This window comes from Euprymna scolopes, chromosome 7, assembly GCF_053919585.1.
Source record: "Euprymna scolopes isolate OS-2025 chromosome 7, ASM5391958v1, whole genome shotgun sequence".
In the NCBI taxonomy this organism is placed as follows: Eukaryota; Metazoa; Mollusca; class Cephalopoda; order Sepiida; family Sepiolidae; genus Euprymna; species Euprymna scolopes.
This window is the reverse complement of record NC_136488.1, coordinates 163,359,579-163,381,762: the sequence shown is the minus strand read 5'-3', so window position 1 is coordinate 163,381,762 and position 22,184 is coordinate 163,359,579. Positions and strand designations below refer to the sequence as shown.

At 35.2% G+C, this 22,184-nt stretch overlaps 1 protein-coding gene across 1 annotated transcript in view; it reads left to right on the top strand.

Annotated features, from left to right (window-relative positions):
* Positions 1-22,184, top strand: part of LOC145280120 (uncharacterized) — a 148,651-nt gene that overhangs the window by 91,679 nt on the left and 34,788 nt on the right. The window contains exons 19-21 of the mRNA XM_080131877.1: positions 1,334-1,500; positions 11,775-11,870; positions 14,307-14,366. Of these exons, the coding sequence (XP_079988003.1) occupies positions 1,334-1,500; positions 11,775-11,870; positions 14,307-14,366 (323 nt within the window). The remainder of the gene's footprint in view (positions 1-1,333; positions 1,501-11,774; positions 11,871-14,306; positions 14,367-22,184) is intronic.

Below are 22,184 nucleotides of genomic sequence, written 5' to 3'. Positions count from 1 at the left end.
ATAACGTCCATACTTATCATTAGAGACTAGAAGAATCCATAGAAATTGCACAGAATGAAAACGAATATTTAATCAATGATTATGCTTTGATAAAGTTGATATTTTTCTGGATAGCACAGAAAATTAATTTTTGGAGCAAAAGAACCAATAATATGCAACAAGTATGAGTTTAACATTTCCATGAAAATAGTGTCCATTGTATTTTAAAATACAATGGAGAACTGACCCAAATGAGATAAATTAATAAGTACTAATAAATACCCAGAAAGTAATATTGTGTTACATAGTTCAAGACAATTAATAAGATCATATTGTAAGAGAAAATCTTTACTTTACTCCTTCAGCCCAGCACCTCTTGGCAGACAATGTCCTTTTTATTTTTGCTCCGTTTCTTTTGAATGATCCCTTTTTATGTAACGTTTTGCAGACTTTCTGGATAGTGCAAAAAATAGTGCTTTGGACAGAAACATGCAGCAAATATGCGTTTAACATTTCTATGAAAATAGTGTCCATTGTATTTTAAATATAGGACTGACCCAAATGAGATAAATTAATAAGCACTAATAAATACTCAAAAAGTGATATTGTGCTACATAGTTCAATACAAATAATAAAATCACACTGTAAGATACAAACTTTAATTTAAATTAATTGTACAGCACTTCTTGGCAGATAATGTTTGTTCTGTGCTTCTTTCGAATGTTCCTTTACTTCTTTATTTGGTGAAGAACCATTGCACGTCAAAATTACTACGAGTCCCTTTCTCACATCATTACAACGATGATTATATATTATGATCATAATATTCGAAAACGAGGCCACTCTTATATGACCTTAAACTATATCCAGTGGTGAGGCCCCAGCTTGTGGGCTTTGGGGAGTGTGGAGTCACCCTTTAATTGCCATTGCTCCCAGGTCCACTCTGACCTGGAGTGGTAGTACCTGTTAGGGTCCCAACTATGGGTTAAATAGAAACCGACTTGAAAGTAACAAATATATTCTATTAAAAAATTATTCTTCAAAATATCTGGATTCAGCATTAAATAACCTGAAAAAGATTGGTATGCCATAAAACAAAAACAACCAACCACTCTTATATTCTCGTCTAAGGTTGCCAGCTTGACTTTTTAAAGCCAAATTTCGCGTATTTGGCCTTTTTTGAAGCAGTTTAGCCTTCCAAAATTGTATTTGGCCTTTTTTTTAAAAGTGTGACGTATGGCCTAAGTAAGAGGAGGAACAAGCAGAATATTATAGAAACGATTCGTTGAATAAATAAGGTACAATTTGGTAATAAGTTTAATTTTTATTGAATGTTTTTCTTTTAAATTTCCAGGCGTGCAATACGTTCTTGATACAATCACTGGTGAGTGCCATATTGAACATATCCAGCCGGATACATTCGATGTCATTAACGAAAATCCTTCCAAGCAAACATTAACGAAAATGAAGGATGTTATGGCTTTATTTTACCTCAATGGAAGCTACTCTTTTGTTGGCCAGGTAAGCAATGAAGAAAACAAACCATGACCATTGTTTCTAATGATAGTCTCTAAATGCAAAATGTCTTCAATTAAATTTGCCCAGTCGTAAAATACGTTTAAATATGATATTTTAATTCATACAGTTTTCATATTTATTGTTACAGCGAACATTCTCCAGTCATTATCATATCGTACTCAATATATATATAGTAATGATTTCCAAAGTAAAAAAAAAAAAAAATATGACTTTGTTGCCATCAGCTGGAATCGAAACCAAAACATTCAGTATTACAGCCTTAATTGTTATCTAGCGCTTCAGCCTTTGTCGTAACTGCCTGTGCAATCACCAGGTGAATAAAATGCCTAAAAATTAAGCAACTTCAAGCTAAAAATGCATATGTACGCATATTTAGAAGTTAGTTGATTTACTCTTACCAAGGTCAACTGTTGTTTTTTTTTTTTTTTCAATTTAGATCCCCTAGCAGCGATTTTTACAGGCTAAAAGCCAAATCGAAAGCGTTCCTAAGGTTCAAATACCCTACATAACAAGTTTCAAGCCTGTAGACCAAATATTCAGAGAGGAATTTGGTAAATACACACAGACAAGGTCACTTATATCTATAATACTAGCGGGGGTACCCGGCATTGCCCGAGTGTTTGTTTCCGGGACGGGGGGGGGGAGTTTTAAAAAATGTTATGGTAGGTAAGTAGGAAGGATCAAACCCGGAGTCATGAGTAAAAGTAGGAAAATAGAGTGTGAAAAAAAAAAAAACCACATCTGCAACGTTAACAGTTCGGCCACCAAGAAAAGTCCATTCCAGTTGTTTAGGAAAAAAAAAAAAAAAAAAAAACGACTACGGTAGGTCGGCGCGAACGTGAAAATATAATGTGAATTGTCCAGCACGCTAACCACTACGCCACAGAGCACTGCAGCTTAGTTTAGTGATTTTAAATAACTTCACATGAAAGAACTACGAAGCCAAACCGGTGTTCTCTTCTCAACTGTTCCTTGTGAACGATCCCCAAACGGTGTTAAGTGGTGGCAGGGGGAGGAGGAATTTATTAGAGAAAAAATATTTTACCACTTCCATTGATCTTAACCGATTTTGGCCGTGACTTCTCAGCAGAAAAAGTATAGAAATCTAAGATTATCGAGGAATTTGAGAAATAATAAGCCTATAACACACCTCAGATATTGTTCTGCCGTTTGTGCATATTATATTTGCATGAAATATCTTGATTTTTAATCCTATTAAGGTCAAAATCCGACGGGAAAAAATGAGTTCATTTTATTTATATAGAGAAGAAAGAAGAGATAAAGCTGAATGTGTGTGTGTGTGTGTGTGTGTGTGTGTGTGTGTGTGTGTGTGTGTGTGTGTGTGTGTGTGTGTGTGTGTCCGGTCAAGAATAGGCTCCTATATGGTTGACTATTTTAAAAAACTGATTACATATAATGATAGAAAATTGTATCGAGACACAGGGATGGGTATGCTGGATGTGACAGAACGGTGGTTCATTAAAATTGTGGGGTCAGCGTTCGCGCCTGGTCCACAAAGTATGGAAATAAAAAATTTAAAAATTAAAAAAAATCGTTTACAAGTGTTTTTGATATAGACGTATATAAGAATACTTTGATAAGTATGTTTTAACTTAAATAGGGATGGTATAATAAAATTGTGGGGTCTGCGTTCGCGCCTGGCATCCATAGAATGGAAATAGGCACAAACTTTAATAAATACTTTTCATATCTATCTGCGTAAGTATACTTTGATAATTATGTTTCAGTTTGAAGAAATATGGTATAATAAAATTATGGGGTGTTCGTTCGCGCCTGACCTCCATAGAATGGAAATATGTCACAAAGTTTAACAAGGTTTTTTAATATAGATCCACAGAATATTGTGATAAGTGTTTCAGTGTGAACAGGTATAGTATAATAAATTATGGGGTTTATCTATTTTATTTTTACTTTCATCATATTTTGCTTTGGTTTTGATACCCCCAAATTCCACCCAAATTTACAATCTTTCCTTTTCATAACATATGATACTTTCAGAGTCCATTTTCTATAGGCTGTTTTTGAACCCAGTCAACGACGAGTACTTTTGCTAGTATATATATATATATATATAATTTTTTTTTTATTACATTTTCACCCATACAAGACACATTGCCACTTTGGTGTAGGGGGCTACTATCAGGGGCAACAACTACTGGGGTACTATGTAGGGATTTGGACAGCAAGATGTTGGTTCACGTTGCACTTGAACTTCTGCACGTCAGTAGAGTTGGGGAAGCAGGGACCTGGAATGGAATTCCAAAGTCTAGCGGTTCTGGGGAAGAAACTACTGGAGTAGAAAGATCTTTTACATCTAGGGATCTCTACAGTGGGGAGGTGGGATTTTGCAGCCTGTCGGGTCTGTCGAGGGTGTTCACGTCGTGGGGGCACAAGTGCTTGCAGTTCGTCAGAGTATTCACCATTATAATACTTGTAGGACAGGCAGAGGGATGCAACGTTTCGTCGATGGGACAGAGGCTGAAGCTTAGATGCCAGTTCAGGGCCTATCAAGTTTGCGACTCCCTTTTGAACGTTGTCAAGGAGCGAGAGACTAGTAGCCGATGCACCAGCCCAAATATGAAAGCAATACTCCATACATGGGCGAATGGTTACCTTATAGAGGTACAGGATACTTTCGGGTGTTAGTAGTTTTCTAGCACAGTAGAGAGAGCCCACCTTCCTTGCAGCGGCCCTGGCAATGCCCTCGATGTAATTGTTCCAACTCATGTTTTTTGTGAACGTTAGGCCAAGGAGCTTGAAAGACGTACTCTTAGATAAAGAGTTGTTGGCTATTGCAATAGGTGGTAGAGAAGGTTTCTTGTAATTATTGAATGAAACTAGTTTAGTCTTGGTGGCATTGAACATGACCATCCATTTTTGTCCTCATTCCACTACAGATTGGAGGTCATCTGCTAGTGTTTCTGCCATTTCTTTAGATATGTGTTCATTTGTTTTCCTGTCGTGCCTGTTATAGAGAGTGGTGTCATCAGCATATATACCCATCTCAGAGGAAATTTTGTCGGGGAGGTCATATATATAAGCATTTCCTTGTGCTAGAATGTTTTCATCCTAAATTCTATGAAATTATGTACAATGTGGAAGCAACGTATAAAAAGAATTTAGTGTAATCGTTAAATGAAACAAATACTCTAATAAAAAACCATAAAAAAGGAATAGTTAATCAATGAAAGCTCGTTTTTCAAAAGAATATGCAAATTAGTTCATCTTTATGAAGTCGCTCACATATCCATAACTGAGTATATTACGTTTAAATATTTTTTAAGCATAGACCTTTTTCTCTCAACTTCCCCTGAGCTATGTTCTTGTTCTGTTCATTCTCCTCTAGGATCCTCCGACCGCTCCGTCGTATCAGTTAAGATAAAAACGAAATGTAAGAAGTCCCCAGACGTACTCCTCCACCGTACTGTATACCGATACTCTATGGCTGACTGGGATAGCTTCCGTACATTCATTAACTTGTCCTCAATCAATAGGAGGGGGCCTTCTATATACTAGGGCAATTTTTATATTTGCCTACTTTCAGAGTGCGCCTTTTTGGAGAGCTAGTTTCCCCCCACATTAAAAACGACCTTGTGTCACATTTTGCTTCCGTAGGGAAGAAAATAAATACCAATAGAAAAAGTAGGCTTTTAATATCAGTGTCAGAGTGAGAAAAAATAAACTTTATAAGTGACGGGCGTCCCTTCTGTGGTCGAGTGGAGAACTGCCAACTGTCAACACGACAGTTCTAGGTTCAATCCTTAGCTTGGGAGAGATGCTAGTCTAGCACACTGATGAGTTGTGATACAACGAAACAGGACTGTATGTAGATGACTACAAATATATTTTAAGCCCCCTCTTTGCATAGAGCACTGTCGTAAATAATCTCACCCGCTACTTAATTGGCTGAAAAATGCGAAGCTCATTGTTTGTTTGTTTACAAACAGGCGGTTTGAGCACTGTAAGAGTGGTGGCGGATGTCTATTTAAATAGACATTCCGATGAGTTATTTGTGGGCGTCCCTTCTCTCGTCGTGTGGGAGAACTGCCGATTGTCAACACGACGGTTCTAGGTTCAATCCTTGGCTTGGGAGAGATGCTAGTCTAGCGGCACTGATGAGTTGTGATACAAAGAAACAGGACTGTATGTCGATGACTACAAATATATAAATATATATATATATATATACTATACTATGCTATATGTAACTAACGATGAAATACACTATTTGTTGCTATTAATCCATTCCTTCATGTCTTGGTTCTTGTTAAAACAATATATGAATGCTCAATTATAAAATATTAGTGGGAGGTACCCGGCGTTGCCTGGGTGTTTGGAGGTGTGTATGTAGGAGGGGGGCCTGTTTTAATATTATAAAAAAAACACGATGTTATAAAAAATTGGAAAAACTAAAACAAAGCAAAACCGCGAACAAATGTAAAAAGAAAAAAGGAAAAAAAGGTGTAAAAGAGGAAAAAAAGTTTAGGTAGGAAGACAGGCTCGAAGTCGAAGCATCGAGGCTAAGGCGGAAAAAAAATGCCTGACACGTTACCTCTACACCAAAGGGACACACAATTGAGAGTGGATAAAATTAACCCTTTAAAAACACTTGCAGGTGGTTGAAACTAACGTCAACGTTTTCAAACATGACGTCATTGTCCTAGTAGCAGGAGGAGGCCGAGTTTACGGTGAAGGAACACGCACACACACACACACACACACACACACACACACACACACACACACACACATTTAAGCTTTTATATTTATAGATGCCCCCGCCCTGGTTTAGCTAATATATGATGCATAAAATTGAAAGGAATCAAAAACAAAACGAACCTGAAAGAATATCAAAGAAAAAAAAAAGACAGAAAAACCTCCAAAAAGTTACCGCGTAAAATACAAATAAATTTATTTAAATCTAATTGTTTTGTGTTTTTTTTAATGGAAAAAGAAAATTTAAAAAAAATAAAACTTACCGTGTATAATGAAAATATGTTGATTAGATTTTATTTATTTATTTTTCTTTGTTTCAATGAAAAAGAAAAAAAAATGAATAAAACCAGAAAACTGACCGTGTTTTTTTATTTTTTTAAATGTTGGAATGTCATCTGATTCCAATATCGATAGCGTAGTAGTAATTGTGCTAATGAAACTCTCAGAAATGCAATGCATAGAAATAAATAATGAATAAGGAACTAATTCGAAAATAGGAAGTCAGCAGTAAATAAAATATTAAAGCGACTAATCGGTGCAAGATTTGAAGATCGCTGCTGCTGACTGCTAAAGTTTCTTGTAAAAATTGAAATCCAATGTTAGTTCGTTTCGTTTAATTAATCCTTCAAATCGTAACCCCCCCCACCCACCTACAAAAAGAGAAAAAATATAAAGAAATGAAAAATGTGGAAAAAAGAAATTTATAAAATGGCACAAGTAACCCACAGAATAACTGGAATGTAAAGTTGCGTTTCCCTCGACGGGAAAATGCCAATCCATATTTTTTAAGCAACTAAGAACTCAAACCGGTGTTCCTCGTATATTCCCCTGTGGACGTATCCGCAGCGGTGTTAAGTGGTCGTGGGTGGAGTATGAATCAAATAGAGAGAAAAGATTTTACAACTTCCATTGATTCTAACCGATTGTGGCAGTGAACTCTCACCAGAAAAAATATAGAAATGTACTAATATCAAGGAACTGTAAGGGTAGTAGGCCTATAGCACACCTCAGATCCTGTGCTGAAGTGTGGGGACATTATATTTGAATGTAATGTCGTGATTTTTAATCCTATTAAGGTCAAACTCACACGGGGAAAAAAAGAGTTCATTTTATTTATATAGAGATAGATAAAAGATAGAAGAAGATAGACAGGTAGATAGAGAAGAGAAGAGAAGAAGAAGAGATTTTGTAGCTTACAGTTTAAGTCATCTCTTTTTGCCTTAAAAATTATTTGTATATGAACGATTACTGAATTTCCAATTATATAAACCCAGTAAAATTCTGAATACTATATATATATTTATATAGTATTCAGAATATATATATATATATATATATATATATATATATATATATATATATATATATATACTAGCAGATGTAACGGCGTTGCCCACTATTAAACGTAATGTTAAATTCCTTAAAAAGATTATGAAGTAAAAAATAGAAAGAAACTGAGACATGTGCTGTTAACCAAGCTATGTAGACATTGAGAGGCTTTTTAAGTTGTATCGAGACGTGAGAGTAACAGTAATAAATTCTTAAAAAAAAAAAAATGCCGACCTGGATTTTTATTTCTTTCTTTTCAATTTTATTTTTATGAATTACTTAAGTAAAGTGTAACGCCACGTGACGTTACATATATTTTTTTCAAACGCTGCTCCTGCTGATAATACAATCGCTCACCATAGCCAAGGATGGAATACTGCTGCCACATCTGGGCAGGAGTTGCTAAAAACAGCCTATCCTGCCTTGACAGAATACAAAATAGACTTTGTGGCTTAGTGGGGGATTCCCTTTTCTCTTCCCTGCAGCCTCTATTCTACAAAAGAGACGTTGCGAGCATGTCTTTGTTTTATCATTATTTCCATCGCAAGTGCTCATCTGAACTCCAATCTCTGCCACCCCCTCGCCAATATTTCATGAAAAACACCTGTCTAGCTGAAACCACTGTCAGTAATTTTCCCCACTCTTTATCCGTGCCTAAATCAAAACGTAGATTCGATGAACAAAGCTTCTTTCTTAGAAGTGCTCGCCTGTGGAACTCTCTTCCGTTTGCTTGTTTCCCACTTGACTAGAACTTGGATGTCTTCAAGTCTAACATAAACAAATTCCTGTTGAATCGCCCCCTTAAGTAAGACACTTTATCAAATCTCCATTACTAACAATTACTACGATACTATCCCATTGACTACTGTACACGCAGTAACCCTTATCCCAGAGTGGCTTCTGGGCCTTGATAAGTGGTGACCTCCATGTAAAAAAAAAAATCTATTCTTCTGCTGTTGATGATATTTTCATACGCGTTCATATGCGCTCTGTTACATTTCTTCTAAATTAACTTTTCCAATTCTTTTGATAATTTTTCTGATCCAAATTTTAACTGTTATATTTTATTTTGTAACGTTTTTTGCAATCAAAACATTCCCTATTAAATATTTCCTATTTCATGACACCGACAATCGCCCTGGGCATCGGCTTTTTGACTAGGAACAAAGTGTAGTATCTGTTCTGATGCTACACTTCACCTTTATTGACCTCGATTAGTGGAGGAAAAATCCTTCTAGATTGAGGAAATTTTTATTTTTGTCCCTATCCAGGGTGCCCTTTTTTGGGGAGCTGGATTTCCCCCACATTAAAAACTGACCTTGTGCCTAACTCTGCGCTAGTAGGGAGGCAAGTAAATAAGAACACTGACAAGCGTCCACTTTTGCTTCAATTAAGTCATCCAACGTTTGCTGAGATGCCACTATTCAACACTCTCTAGATTCCATGAACAAAGTTTCTTTCTTAGAAGTGCACACTTGTGGGTTTGTCTTCCGTTTGCCTGCTTTCCAGCTGACTACAATATGGTTGTCTTCAAGTCCAACGTAAACAAGTTCTTGATGAGCCGTTCCACTTAAGTTAACAAATTTACTGAATTTCCGTTACTAATGATTACTATATTGTTCCAATTGATTACTGTACACTCATTAACCCTTATCCTCGAGTGGCCTCTGAGCCTTGATAAGTGGTGATGCCTATGTAAAAAAACAACAACAACAAAAAAAAACACCCCGACCTTCACGGTGTCTCAAAATGCTTTATTTTTGTTTTAATGATAATTTATAGTTCAAAATAGATAATAATTTAGGGGGATAGTCTGTTCTTCAGGGTTTTGTTGATTCTATATAACTAAAAAAAAAAATAAAATGATGCGAAGAATAATTATGCTTTACCTGTGTTCACACTAGTATCCACATAAATTCATATAATTACACCCTTAAAAGCATCTCCCATTGACTCTATTGTGAGGCCTTTTTTTTTTTTAAATTCATTTCAGACAGTGGAGGTTTTCTGATTTGCTATATGCTGTTTTACTTGCCCTCTCTACTAATTTGGTTTTCTCTAGAGGATAGAAAAAAATCACGCTTTTTACTTGCTACCTTTTGTATGACGTTATTATGGTACACATATGATAAATATTTACTCATATACATATATATTTTTACTCATATGTATCGTATGTATGGTATGTCCAAAAAGTCACCAAAGGATTTTAAACTTAAATAGATCCTTTATTTTTTATATCTTTCTGTAATTTTAACACAATCTGACTAAGACATTGGGAATTTAAAGACAAAAATGCAAAATTCAAAGAATCTTCATTTATGAAAAATAATGTCTTTTAAATGTTGCCCATTTCCAAAACATTATTCATGACAGATTGCAGAATCTCTGGATTGCGATTTAACTCCCTTATTTCGTTCCTGATGTTTTCCTTCAATTCTTTCAGGGTTTGGGGTTTGTTAACATAGACTCTTTTTTAACATATCCCCACAAGAAAAAGTCGGAACTAGTCAAGTCTGGAGAACGTGGTGGCCATTTAACATTACCATAGATAGAGATAATGTTGTTACCAAAGCATTGCCTGGGAAGCACCATAGTGTCTCTCGCCATATGTGCCATTGCCCTTACCGGGACCATAATCTGGGCCTATTTGGAATTTGTGGGTGCAGGAAATCTGTTATCATAGTCCTGTATCTCTCTCTAGTAACAGTGACAGCATGTTCATCTTGATCTTCCAAAAAATAAGGTCCAATAATCTTCTCCTCCTCCATTTCTGCACACCATACAGAGCTGTTTACGAGGTGCAACTGATTTTGATGTATTGCCCTTCGATTTACAGTCCCAAAATCTATAATTTTGTTAACGAATCCATTCGAATGAAAATAGGCTTCATCTGACATAATCAACTTTTGCAGAAAATTGGGTTCACTTCGGACAAGTTCTTGCATTTGAACTGCATATTGAACTTTTGTTTGAAAATCCTCAGGCTCCAAGCTGCACTTTATAAGGAAAGAGTTTTAAACTGTGCAGAATATTGTGTAGTGAGCTTCGACATATCCCAAGTTGTGTGAAACGTCGTCGAATCGATGTTTCAGGATGCTGCACCATGCTCTCTTGCACTCTTTCCCTATTTTCATTTGTGATGACATTTCGAGGTCTGCCAGCTAATGGAAGATTAAGTAGAGGTCTTTGTCTTCAAATCGGTGCACAATGTTTCGAATTGTGTTGTGACTTACTCTTACATGAAAATGCCATTGATAAGTTGTTTGAGTCAAAGCAATTGACCCCTGATTTTGGAAAAAAAAAAATTCACAACTTGCATAGATTGTTCAATGCTATACTTATCCATAATTAATTTCAAAATATTATTTGTAAAATATCTGAAATAAAGAAAAAAATAATCAGTAATGGAAAAATGACGAATATTCTCAACCTTTCAGTGATCTTTTGGATACTCTGTATATGCTATATATAACGTATGTATGATATATATATATATATCTATCCATACATACATTTTTTAAATTCCATTTTCACCCCAAACAAGGCACAGTGCCACTTTGATATAGGGGGCTACTATCGGGACATACGTTGCAGAGATACTAAGTGGGGAGTTGAGCAGCAAGCTGTCTGTTCACATTACACTTGAACTTTTGCATGTTAGTACAGTTGGAAAAACAGGAACCCGGAAGGGAGTTCCAGAGTCTAGCAGTTCTGGGGAAGAAACTATCAGAGTAGAAGGCTTTCTTACATCTAGGGATCTCTACTGTGTAGGGGTGAGATTTTGCTGATTGTCGGGTTTGTTGAGGGTATTTACGTCGAGGAGGTATAAGGGCTTGCAGTTCGTCAGAGAGAGATGCAACATTTCATCAATGGAACAGAGGTTGAAGTTTGGATGACAGTGCTGGACCTATTAGGTTGGCAACTCACTTTTGAACCCTGTCCAAGAGCGAGAGACTAGTAGCAGATGCACCGGCCCAAATGTGACAACAATACTCCATACATGATATATATATGTACTCATATAAAAATATACAAATAAATACACATTGACCTTTATTATGGAGTGGATGGTTTTTAGTTTGAAATATATGTTCGAATTAATTAGCCAACCAGAATATATTTTTCCTTTCACATTAATTGGATTTTATGTTATGCAATGTTTTTTCTTTTAATCTCTATTCACACAGAAAGATGTACGCGGCATCATGACTGATGTTTTCGAAGCTTGGCGAACAGATTTTTCTGGAAGTAACCACGCTTTGTTCCGATATCATTTCCTGTCTGTAAGTAAAACGAATTGTTTCTTCTTCTTCTTCTTCTTCTTCTTCTTCTTCTTCTTCTTCTTCTTCTTCTTCTTCTTTTTCCGCATCATTATTATTTACTCACCAGGAGTAGTCACACAAGCCATCCTCAAAGATTGTTCTTTGAGAACAACTTGTGGTGTTCTCTGGAGTCTGAGTGACAACAAGTCTCCACAGACTTCCAATACTCTCCGCCTCTTTCGATAAACTTTGCAAAAGAATTTGCGCTATCACAACAGTTGCTTACCTTTGATTTCTCATTGACAGTGACCATTGATCTTCACTGGGATTTGGGTGGCAATAAGCCTCTCCAAGGTACCAGCCCTCTTTGCACTAAGCCAGCGGAGGTCTGACTAGTGTTTCTCTCATCAGTGTTTCCATCTTCCTTGACTCTCCTCGATTATTTGGTGTGGTGCCCGTTTATGGTGACATACACACAAAAGGGGGGGGGGGCGTTAACTTACAATCCTACAGTTTCAGTTTTCATGATTCCATGTAACGTTCCTTTATGTTTTACATCTGTAACAGTTTTTTTGTGTCCAGTTTTTGTCTGTAGTTTATGTATGGTGTTAGTCGCCACATTCAAAGGGTTTCCTTAATATTTCTGCAGTCTTCATTATTGTTATCCATTGTATCTTCTCAGCCATCCTTCTGATTCCAATCTCTCCCATTCTTTTTTGAAAGTCTTTCGGTATTGCTCCTACTATTAGTGGTGTTATCTTGACTTTTTTCATTTTCCAGATCTCTTTGGGATCTCTGGCCAGTTCCATGTATTTGCTCTGCTTTTCCGTCTCCTTGATTTTTACTCTGTGGTCTGCTTGTAAGGCAAAACCTACAATGTAGTAGGACTTTTCCTTCTCGTTAACTATTATGATATCCGGTCTTCTTGCTTGGATGGGTTTAACCATTTTTATATCCATGTGCATAGGATCTTTCATTTCATTGTTGCCGGTTTGTGCTTTTACTATTTTTCTGGGTGTTAAAGATGCAATTGTTTGCATAATTGCCAATGTACCGCCTTTCCCACTTGATTGTGTTTATTTTTATATATTTTTGGGGCTAGTTTGCTGCATTCATTTATTATGTGGTTTATTACTTTGTCTTTTTGTCTGCAGAGTCTGCATTTGCTATTTTCTTGTGTCTTGTCGATTCTTGCGTTGGTGTGGTTGGTTCTAATTGCATTATTTTGTGCAGCTGTTATTAGGGATTCAGTTTCCCTGTTTAGGTTTCCTTTTTGTAGCCATTTTCAAGAGTTTTCGCTAGTATCTTCTTTTGTCATCCTTATGAATCGTCCGTGTAGCTGTTTCTCTTCCTATTTTTATTTCCTCGTCTTATTTCTCTCCTCTTTTTGTTCTGTCTTGTTTGTTTCTTGTGTGTCTCTTGCTGAAGTAATTATTCTTTTGGTGTTCTGCATTTTGTATTTTTCTAATTTTTTTTTATATTATTTACACATTCTTCTATAGAGACCAGTCCTCTTCTTCCGTTTATTCTTTTCACATAGAGTCGATCAGTATCATCCTTCGGGTGTAGTGCATTGTGCATTGTCATAAGTTTCCTGGTCTTCTGGTCGAAATTTCTCAGTTCTTATTTAGTCCAGCTTATAAACGGTCCAGAGTATTTAACTATTAACACTGTCAACATGTTTATCCATTTAAATAGGTTTCTACTATATAGTTTAGTTTCGAGAAGTTTTCTTGTTCTTCTGCGATATTCTTTTCCAACTTTCTCTTTCATTTCTGTTGCTCTGATGACGTCTGCTTCCAGTACTCCCAAGTATTTATAGCTATCATGTTCACCTAGTGCCATCATCTCTGTTGATTAAGTAGTACCTATACCTTCTGTTACTTCCAGTTTTCCCATCCTCATGGTCAGCAGTGCTCACATTTCCATACCGAATTCTAGTCGTTTTTATTAGTGTTCCTAGTTCTGTCTTTTTTTTGTCTTGTTTTTGCAAACAGTTTCAGGTCACCCATGTACATTAGGTGGTTCATTCTTTTTTCTGTGTTAGTGAACTTGTATCCGGCTTGGCCTTTTTTAGTATGTCTTTCAGATCATCATGGCTATAATGAACAGTAATGCTGAGAGATTAAAAGATTCTTCTTTGTATTTGGATTTCAGTTATGTATTGTTCATCGGCTGTCAGTTTAAGTCTCCATGTTCTCATTGCATTTTTTTTTTCAGATTGATTATTATTATTATTATTATTATTATTATTATTATTATTATTATTATTATTTGGTTTGTTAACTTCACAGTGTTGTGATGTTTTACACTGGTTAATGTTTCACTCATAATAAGAAACATGTTATCTTAATAAACTTGACTGATGATATAATTTTAGTCAAAGTGATGTTTCATCAGTTCTTTGAATAAAGCTTGCTTCCTAAAAATGAAACCTTTTTTTTTCTTCTTTAACAGAAAAATTGGAATTCCGTTAGCCATTCTATTCCAATGCGATTGGAAATTGTAGCTGATCTGGTAAGCCTATTATTTTAAAATTTTGCACAAAATACACCAAATAAACACATTAACAATATAATAGAAGCACAGAGAATCTTATACCAGCCCCCTCCCCCCAAAAACACAGTGTGACTCATGGAATAAAGTTTCAAACCCCCTTTTTAGATAGCTGCTTAATTTTTTTTTAATAAACTTCACAATCTTTTCTGTAATTCAGCCATATTTTATATAAATAAACATAAGTCTATGCTTAGCTTGTCCACCAAATTTCTATCATAAATGTCCAACAGTCTTTGTTATATTGCCATTCTATAATAAATACACCTAGATATAATCTAGAAAATTGTCAATAACTCCGACACACTCTTCTCTTGATACTGCCTCGGATTTGGCTGTGAATGGCTCTCTTCAATTTAGGAATTATATGGGAATTGTTTTGATAGGGATATCCTAACTGTAATCTCTGAACGTAGATACCATGTACTGGATAAGTGAGAGGAAGTTAGGACAGTAGGCCTAGATATATCTAAGGCCTTTGACAGAGTATGGTATGATAGTCTTTTCAGGAAAATCAGATCATATGGAATTACTGGATGAATACTTAAAATAATTAAATCCTTCTTAAATAAGAGAAGAATCCAGGTTGCTTTCGTACGGCAAAACAATATGATATAAATGTGGGTGTGCTTCACGGGTTTATCCTTGGACCTTTATTATTCCTGATATTCATAAATGACTTCTCTGATAAAATAATCTCTGAGATGAATATATTTGCTGATGACACCACGCTCTATAACAGACACGAAAGGAAAACGAATACACACATATCCAAGCCAATGGTAAAATCCTACAGGAAGAACTCCAGTCTGTAGTGGAATAGGGACAAAAATGAATTGTCACATTCAATGCTGTTAAGACTAAGCTCCTTTCCTTTAATAATTAGAAGAGACTTTCTCAACTGATAATAACTTTTTGTCCTCAAAAGAAATCCTTCATGACTGAGGCAATTTTTATTTTTGTTCCTATCCAGAGTGTCTCTTTTTGGGGAGCTGGAATTTTCCTGCTTAAAAAATCGATCTTGTATCTAACTCTGCCCTTGTGGGGAGACAAGTAAGTAGGAACATTCATAGGAACATGAGTAGGAACAAATATGTTGAAGGAATTGCCAAGGCTTCTGCAAAGTAGGTGGGGTCTCTTTATTGTACTAGAAAATTACTTACACCTGAGAGTATCCTGTACCTCTACAAGGCCACCACTCGCTTGCGTATGGAGTATTATTGCCACATTTGGGTGGCGCATTTACTACACGTTTTTCAATTTTAGACAAAGTTTAAAAGAGAGTCACGAAACCTAACAGGTCCCACACTGTCATCTAAGCTTCAACCGCTGTCCCATCGATGAAATGTTGCATCCCTCTACCTGTTTTACAAGTATTTCAATGATAGGTGCTCTGACAAACTACTTGTCTCTCCTCGATGTAAATACCTCCAACATACACAACAAGCGGCAAAATACCACCCCTACACAATAGATCCCCAGATGTAACAAAGTCCTCTACTCTAATAGTTTCTTCCCTTGTGCTGCTAGATTTTGAAATTCCCTTCCAGGTTCCTGCTTCCCTGAATGTGCTGACATGCAGAAGTTCAAGTGTAATGTAAACAGACATCTTGCTGCTCAACTCCCTACATAGTAGCTCTGCAAATTATGTCCCAGATGGTAGCCTCCTACATCGTTGGCACTGTGCCTTGTTTGGAGTGAAAATGCAATAAAAAAATTCCTGCAGATAAAAATGTGGAGGGTAAAGATCTGTCTTTGCACGGTGTTAAAACAAAGACTGTTGGATATACGTGACTTAAACTTGGTGGACAAATCAGGCATAGACTGAAATTTATTTGTAAATGGTTGAATTGCAGGAAGAACTTCTAAATTTTATTAACTATTACATGAGTGTCATTTAATTTAGATCAGCCTGTAGTTGTACAAATATCACCTCATACTGATAAGACGATAACTAAAGTATCCCCATATATCACTGAACGCTGATGAAACTCTGGGATATTCATGACTTAAAACTGGTAGACAAATCAGGCGTATATTAAAATTTATTTGTACCAAATATGGTTGCATTTCAGAAAGGTGATTTTTATTAACAGCTCTATGGGATGCATATAATATTTTTGTGTTGGATGGGGTGTTATCCTGTTTTTGCTCAAAAAAATAAGAAAAAAGATTTTGTTAATCGAATTACAGGTGTAATAGTTATTGTTCCAAATGGTCTAAGTAATGGTGTATAAATAAGAGAGAGAGAGAGAGAGAGAGAGAGAGAGAGAGAGCTTTTTTGTTTTGGAAAATTAACAATGTCTACATCTGTTAAAAATCCAATCTTGGTTATTAAATAATATTACAGTGAGTATCCATAGTCTGTACAGGATTGAAAAGAAATTACCATATATATATTTAATGGAAAGAATAAAAATAAATACGATGGTATGACGTCATGGTAAAGAGAAAAAGCAACCTTTAGCATTAGAAAAATATCAGCGTTTCGTCCTCATTTTCGCGGGACTTCCTCAGGATGATAAAATAATTAAAGAAAATTCCGAAAGAATTTTGTGCTACCTTTCTTTAAATGTGTTTGGCACATCCTCGTTTTAACTCAATTTTCCTCAATCATTTTATCATCCTGAAGAAGTCCCCCGAAAATGGGGACGAAACGTTGATATTGTTCTAATACTAAAGGCTGTTCATTTCTCTTTCCCATAACGTCATACCATCGTATCTATTTTTATCAATATTATGTGTCTAACGTAAGTATACCAGTTTCACATACTGAGTATTATAAACCTATAAGTTTCATAATTTTGATATAGTTTAAGATCAGAGTGTGGTATCTGTTCTGATGCTATGCCCAACTTAATTTGTCCTTAGTCAATGTTAGAGATACCATTCTATACTAAGGCAATTTATATTTTTGCCTACATCAAGAGTGCCCCTTTTTGGGGAGCTGGTTTACCCCCACATTAGAAACGACCTTCTGTCACATATTGTTCTAGGAAGCAATAAAATACTAATAGATAAGACTTGCAAGGGTTAAAGTTCACATTATATCTCACTTGTCAGGTGTTGCGGTAATTCTATCAGATTTGCAGTTTGCACGAGAAGAATCTTAATTTTTTTTTTATCATACAACATTTGAAAGCATGGGCAATACCTTGCTCTCATCAGTTGCTAACCAGAATGATAACACTGTTTAGGTGGACCAAGACAGGACTGCCACTTCTGGTGCCACCAGCAGCTATGAGAACTTAGCCGCTGAGCAAGGTATTAATGAAAAAACAAAACAACAACAACAACAACAAAGAAACTTAATCAACTAGAAAAAAAGAGAAAATATATAGTAAAAATACCGTCTTTTAATGAAGTCTTTTAGGTGTCGGTTAAGTCCTACTGAATGCAATCAGATCTCTTCTAATTTGCGACCGTTACAAACGGCGCATTTGGAATTATGGTAAAATAAAAAAAAGAGAAAGAAGAGAGAGAAAATAAAAGGACAAAAGAAAAGAAGAAAAACAAACAAACAAAGTAACATTGAACGTGCGAGAAGACACATGAAAAAGAAGAGTTTTTTCCCTAATTATATATTTTACAATATTGTATAATTACTTGTTATATAATTACTAATTATATATTTTACTATATTGTATAATTACTTATTATATATTTTACAATATTGTATAATTGTTATATACTTAGATAATTATATATTATATATTTATATATTATAGAATTACTTATATAATTATGTATACACTAGCATTTTATCCCGGCGTTGCCCGGGTGTTTGGAGGTGTATGTTGAGCAAAAAAAAAAAAAAGCGGTCAATTTTTTTAACTTTGACCCCTTAACATTTATTGGTTTGGGCTCAAATCAAGTTATTAAGTTAGATCCATGTCCAAGAAACCTGTATCTAAAGTTTTAATTGTTTGGACCCAAATTTTTGCGGAGGAGTTTGGTAGAATTCTCAAATATCAAATCGTTGAACTTTGACCCCTTAACAGCCAAATTTCTGTCCGAAAACGAGTTACAAAGATTTTTTCCAAATCTCAGTATCATGTATATGGATTTTCGAGTGGGTAGATTAAAAATTGACAGAGTTATTGCGTAGGGAAATGCACACACACACACACACGTTTACTTTTACAAATATACTAGCATAGGTGTCCGGCGTTGCCCGGGTGTTTGGAGGTGTATGCTGAGCAAAAAAAAAACAAACAAAAAAAAACGGTCAATTTTTTAAAACTTTGACCCCTATTATGACCCGTTAACATTTATTGTTTTGGGCTCAAATCAAGTTATTAAGTTAGATCCATGTCCAAGGAACCTATATCTAAAATTTCAAGTGTTTAGAGCGCAAATTGTCCGAGGAGTTTCGTAGAGTTCTCAAAGGTCAAATCGTTGAACTTTGACCCCTTAACAGACAAATTTCTGGCCGAAAACCGATCACATAGATTTTCCCAAATCTCAGTACCCTGTATATCAATTTTCGAGTTTGTAGACAAAAAATTGACAGAGTTATTGCGTAGGGAAATGTACACACACACACACACACACACGTTCACTTTTATAGATATATAGATATAGATAGATTATTTACAATTCCTTATTATTTAATATTATGTGTTTAACGTAAATATGTCAGTTTCATATACTGATTATTATAGACTTGTAAGTTTTATGATTTTGATATAGTTTTATAATATTCAATAGGTTAGACTTGCAAGATTAAAGTTCAGATTTAATCTCAATTAAAAGCGTTTGCTTGTCAGTTGTTGCATTAATTCTGTCAGATTTGCTCAAGAAGAATCAGATTAGAACGTGTGACCATCCAAAAAGTCTGATAACGTTCATGTTAAACATTATCAGTGAACTTTGAATACATCAACCCATTCATCTGTTCTTGTTTTCTTCACACACTTATTCACATCGAAAAGTTCAAGTGGCCAAAGAGAAATTTCACAGCATATTCTTTTCATTGGTTTGACTCTCGAGAGTGTATCCGCTGATATCTTATATGATTTTATATATAGTGATGTGGTTCTCAGTTGATTAATTGTGTCTGTGTCGGATATATACTCGAGAGTCAAAATAATGAAAAGAATATGCTGTTGTCATAGCCCTAATAATCACATATAATACAATTATATAATTATACTAGCAAAGATACCCGTGGTTTACGTGGGACTTTGCTGTATGCTCGGGTACCTGCTTTGCAGGCACCCTTGCAGTAAGCGGATGTTGTAAGAGTCGAACCAAATATGACCTTAATCTTTGACCTTGACCTTGACCTTGAAAAATCATGTGCACCATCCCTAAGTCAGAGACCATCATCATGTCAGGTTTGGCCATCATCGGTCCAATGGTGTGGGCTGTAGGAGGTTATATGCATAGATAGGCTATAACCTTGACCTTTGGCCATTACCTTGAAAAATGGTTGAAGACCATCATCATGCCCGGTTTGGTGATGATCAGTCCAGTAGTGTGGGCTGTAGGAGAGTTGTACACACACACACACACACACACACACACACACACACACTACCACTTTATGTATAGAGATATAAATTAGTATATTATATAATTACTTCATAATTAATTCATATATATAATTATATAAGTAATTCTATAACATTATTATCAAATTTACTATATTATATAATTAATTAATTTTATTGCCATGCATAATCATATATAATATAATTATATAATTACAGAAATTAGTATATTGTACAATTACTTCTTACTTTACCGGGAAATGCCGACGGGGCTGTCCAGGTACTTTATGCAGGTCAGAATGCCCCTCTTTGGGGGGCGTTGACTTCTGAATCCCACTTTCCGACCCTGGTGTCTAAGTTCTTCCACCGAGACAAAACTTAAATTGTTTATTATATAATTTACTATGTTAAAGAATTCCTTATTTCATAATTAGAAATTTATATAATTTACTTTATTATATACATATTATATAATTATATACTGATATAATTTATTATGTTATATAATTACTTATGATATAAGCATATAAATTACTGTATTCTATAACTATTTAATATATGATTATATAAATTGCTAGATTATATATATTATTATATATTTATTGTTTTTTTTTGTTGTTACTTTTTGAACATCCTTCGTAGTTTGAAAAAAAAATTCCCAGTCTCGTTACTTTTAGAAAACAACTTGTATCTTTTATCAAGTCCAAGAGGCCACTTAAGGATAAGGGTTAATGAGAGTCAGGTGAAACAACACAGTGATGATCGATAGTGATGGAAAATTGGGTAGACATTTATCATTTAAGATCGTTCAACAAGAACTTCTTTGCGTTGCACTTGAAAACGGCCATGTTATAGTCAGCTGGGAAGCAGTCCGGCGATATTGTGTTCCACGGAGGGGCAGTTCTAGGAAAGAAACGGTTAATTTTTTTTTCCATTGTCTTTCGTAAATATACCGACCATTTAGATACTTTTTGAAGACATCTCGTATTTTGAAAAAAAAAAGATAACCAACACGCTAGTTAAATTTTTTTGTCCTTCTGAAGGTCTATGAATTTTTTTTTTTTTTTTTTTCAAAATGCAAAATGTTTTCATAAAGTAATGAGACTGAGGGTGTATGAGATTCGTTCTAAAAATAAGGCTGCTTATTTTTTTACTCAAAAACTAAAATGTTAAAGAGCTACGAAGACGGGACTGGTACCATTAAAATGAGCCACATATTGTTTTGGTGGCTCTTCAACTTTTTGAGTTAAAAACAAAAATTAGATCTTACTTCTAGAATGACTCTCGCATGACAAAGCAGCCTCCAGACGCCCATGCACAGGTATCATTCATCGCTGGCAAAAGTGCATTAAGAAGGGAGTGGACTATGTAGTAAAATAAATTCTGGAACACAAAAGGTTGCTTGATTTAATGGTACCACTCCCGTTTTCGTAGCTCTTCAAATTTGATAAATTAAAAAATATAGGAAGCTTTCTCTTGGAACGACCTTTGCATGACAAAATGCTCTATGAATACGCATACACAGCCATCACTCATCGCTTACAAAAGTGCATTGAGAATGGTGATCGGCATGCAGAAAAATAAATTCTGGAGCGCAAAAGGTTGCTCGATTAAATGGTACCACTCCCGTCGTTTTAGTTCATAGACGTTTTTAGTTAAAAAAAAAAACATAGGTGGCTTTACTTTTGGAGAGTAGAAAATGAATGTTGAGTTTACTTCCGGCAACCTCAAAACTCTTAGTTCCCTTATTTTTGTCCTTTAGTTCTTACATTCCATGAGCGATGTTTCTGAAAAAAGGGGAAAAATTGCTGTTTTCTAGGCTAGAATCTATCCGCTCTAATACTTATCATTAACAAGTTTTTAACCTTTAAGTATTTTTTACCTCCTTACATTAACCTGCTTCACGTTTTGTCTGGAGCGATTTCCATAAAAAGAAAAGTATGGCTAATTATTAATTCTGCTTCTGTGTTTGGAAAAAAATAAATAAAGTCATATTCTGGTACTAAATCCATATGTCTATAAAAGTGAGAATGTGTGTGTGTGTGTATGTGTGTGTGAGGACACTTCTCAATCTATATACTCAATGAATTTTTGATTTACAAACTTGAAATTTGGTATATAGGGTATTTAGACACATGAAAAACTTTTTAACCTGTTTTTATCCGGAAAAAAGGCTGCTAAGGGGTCAAAATTGAAAAATTGGTACTTGGGGGAGGAGTCATCAATATTTTTTTTTCTGTTTGGCAACTGTTCCACAAATGCGCATGCATGGCCGTGAAACATG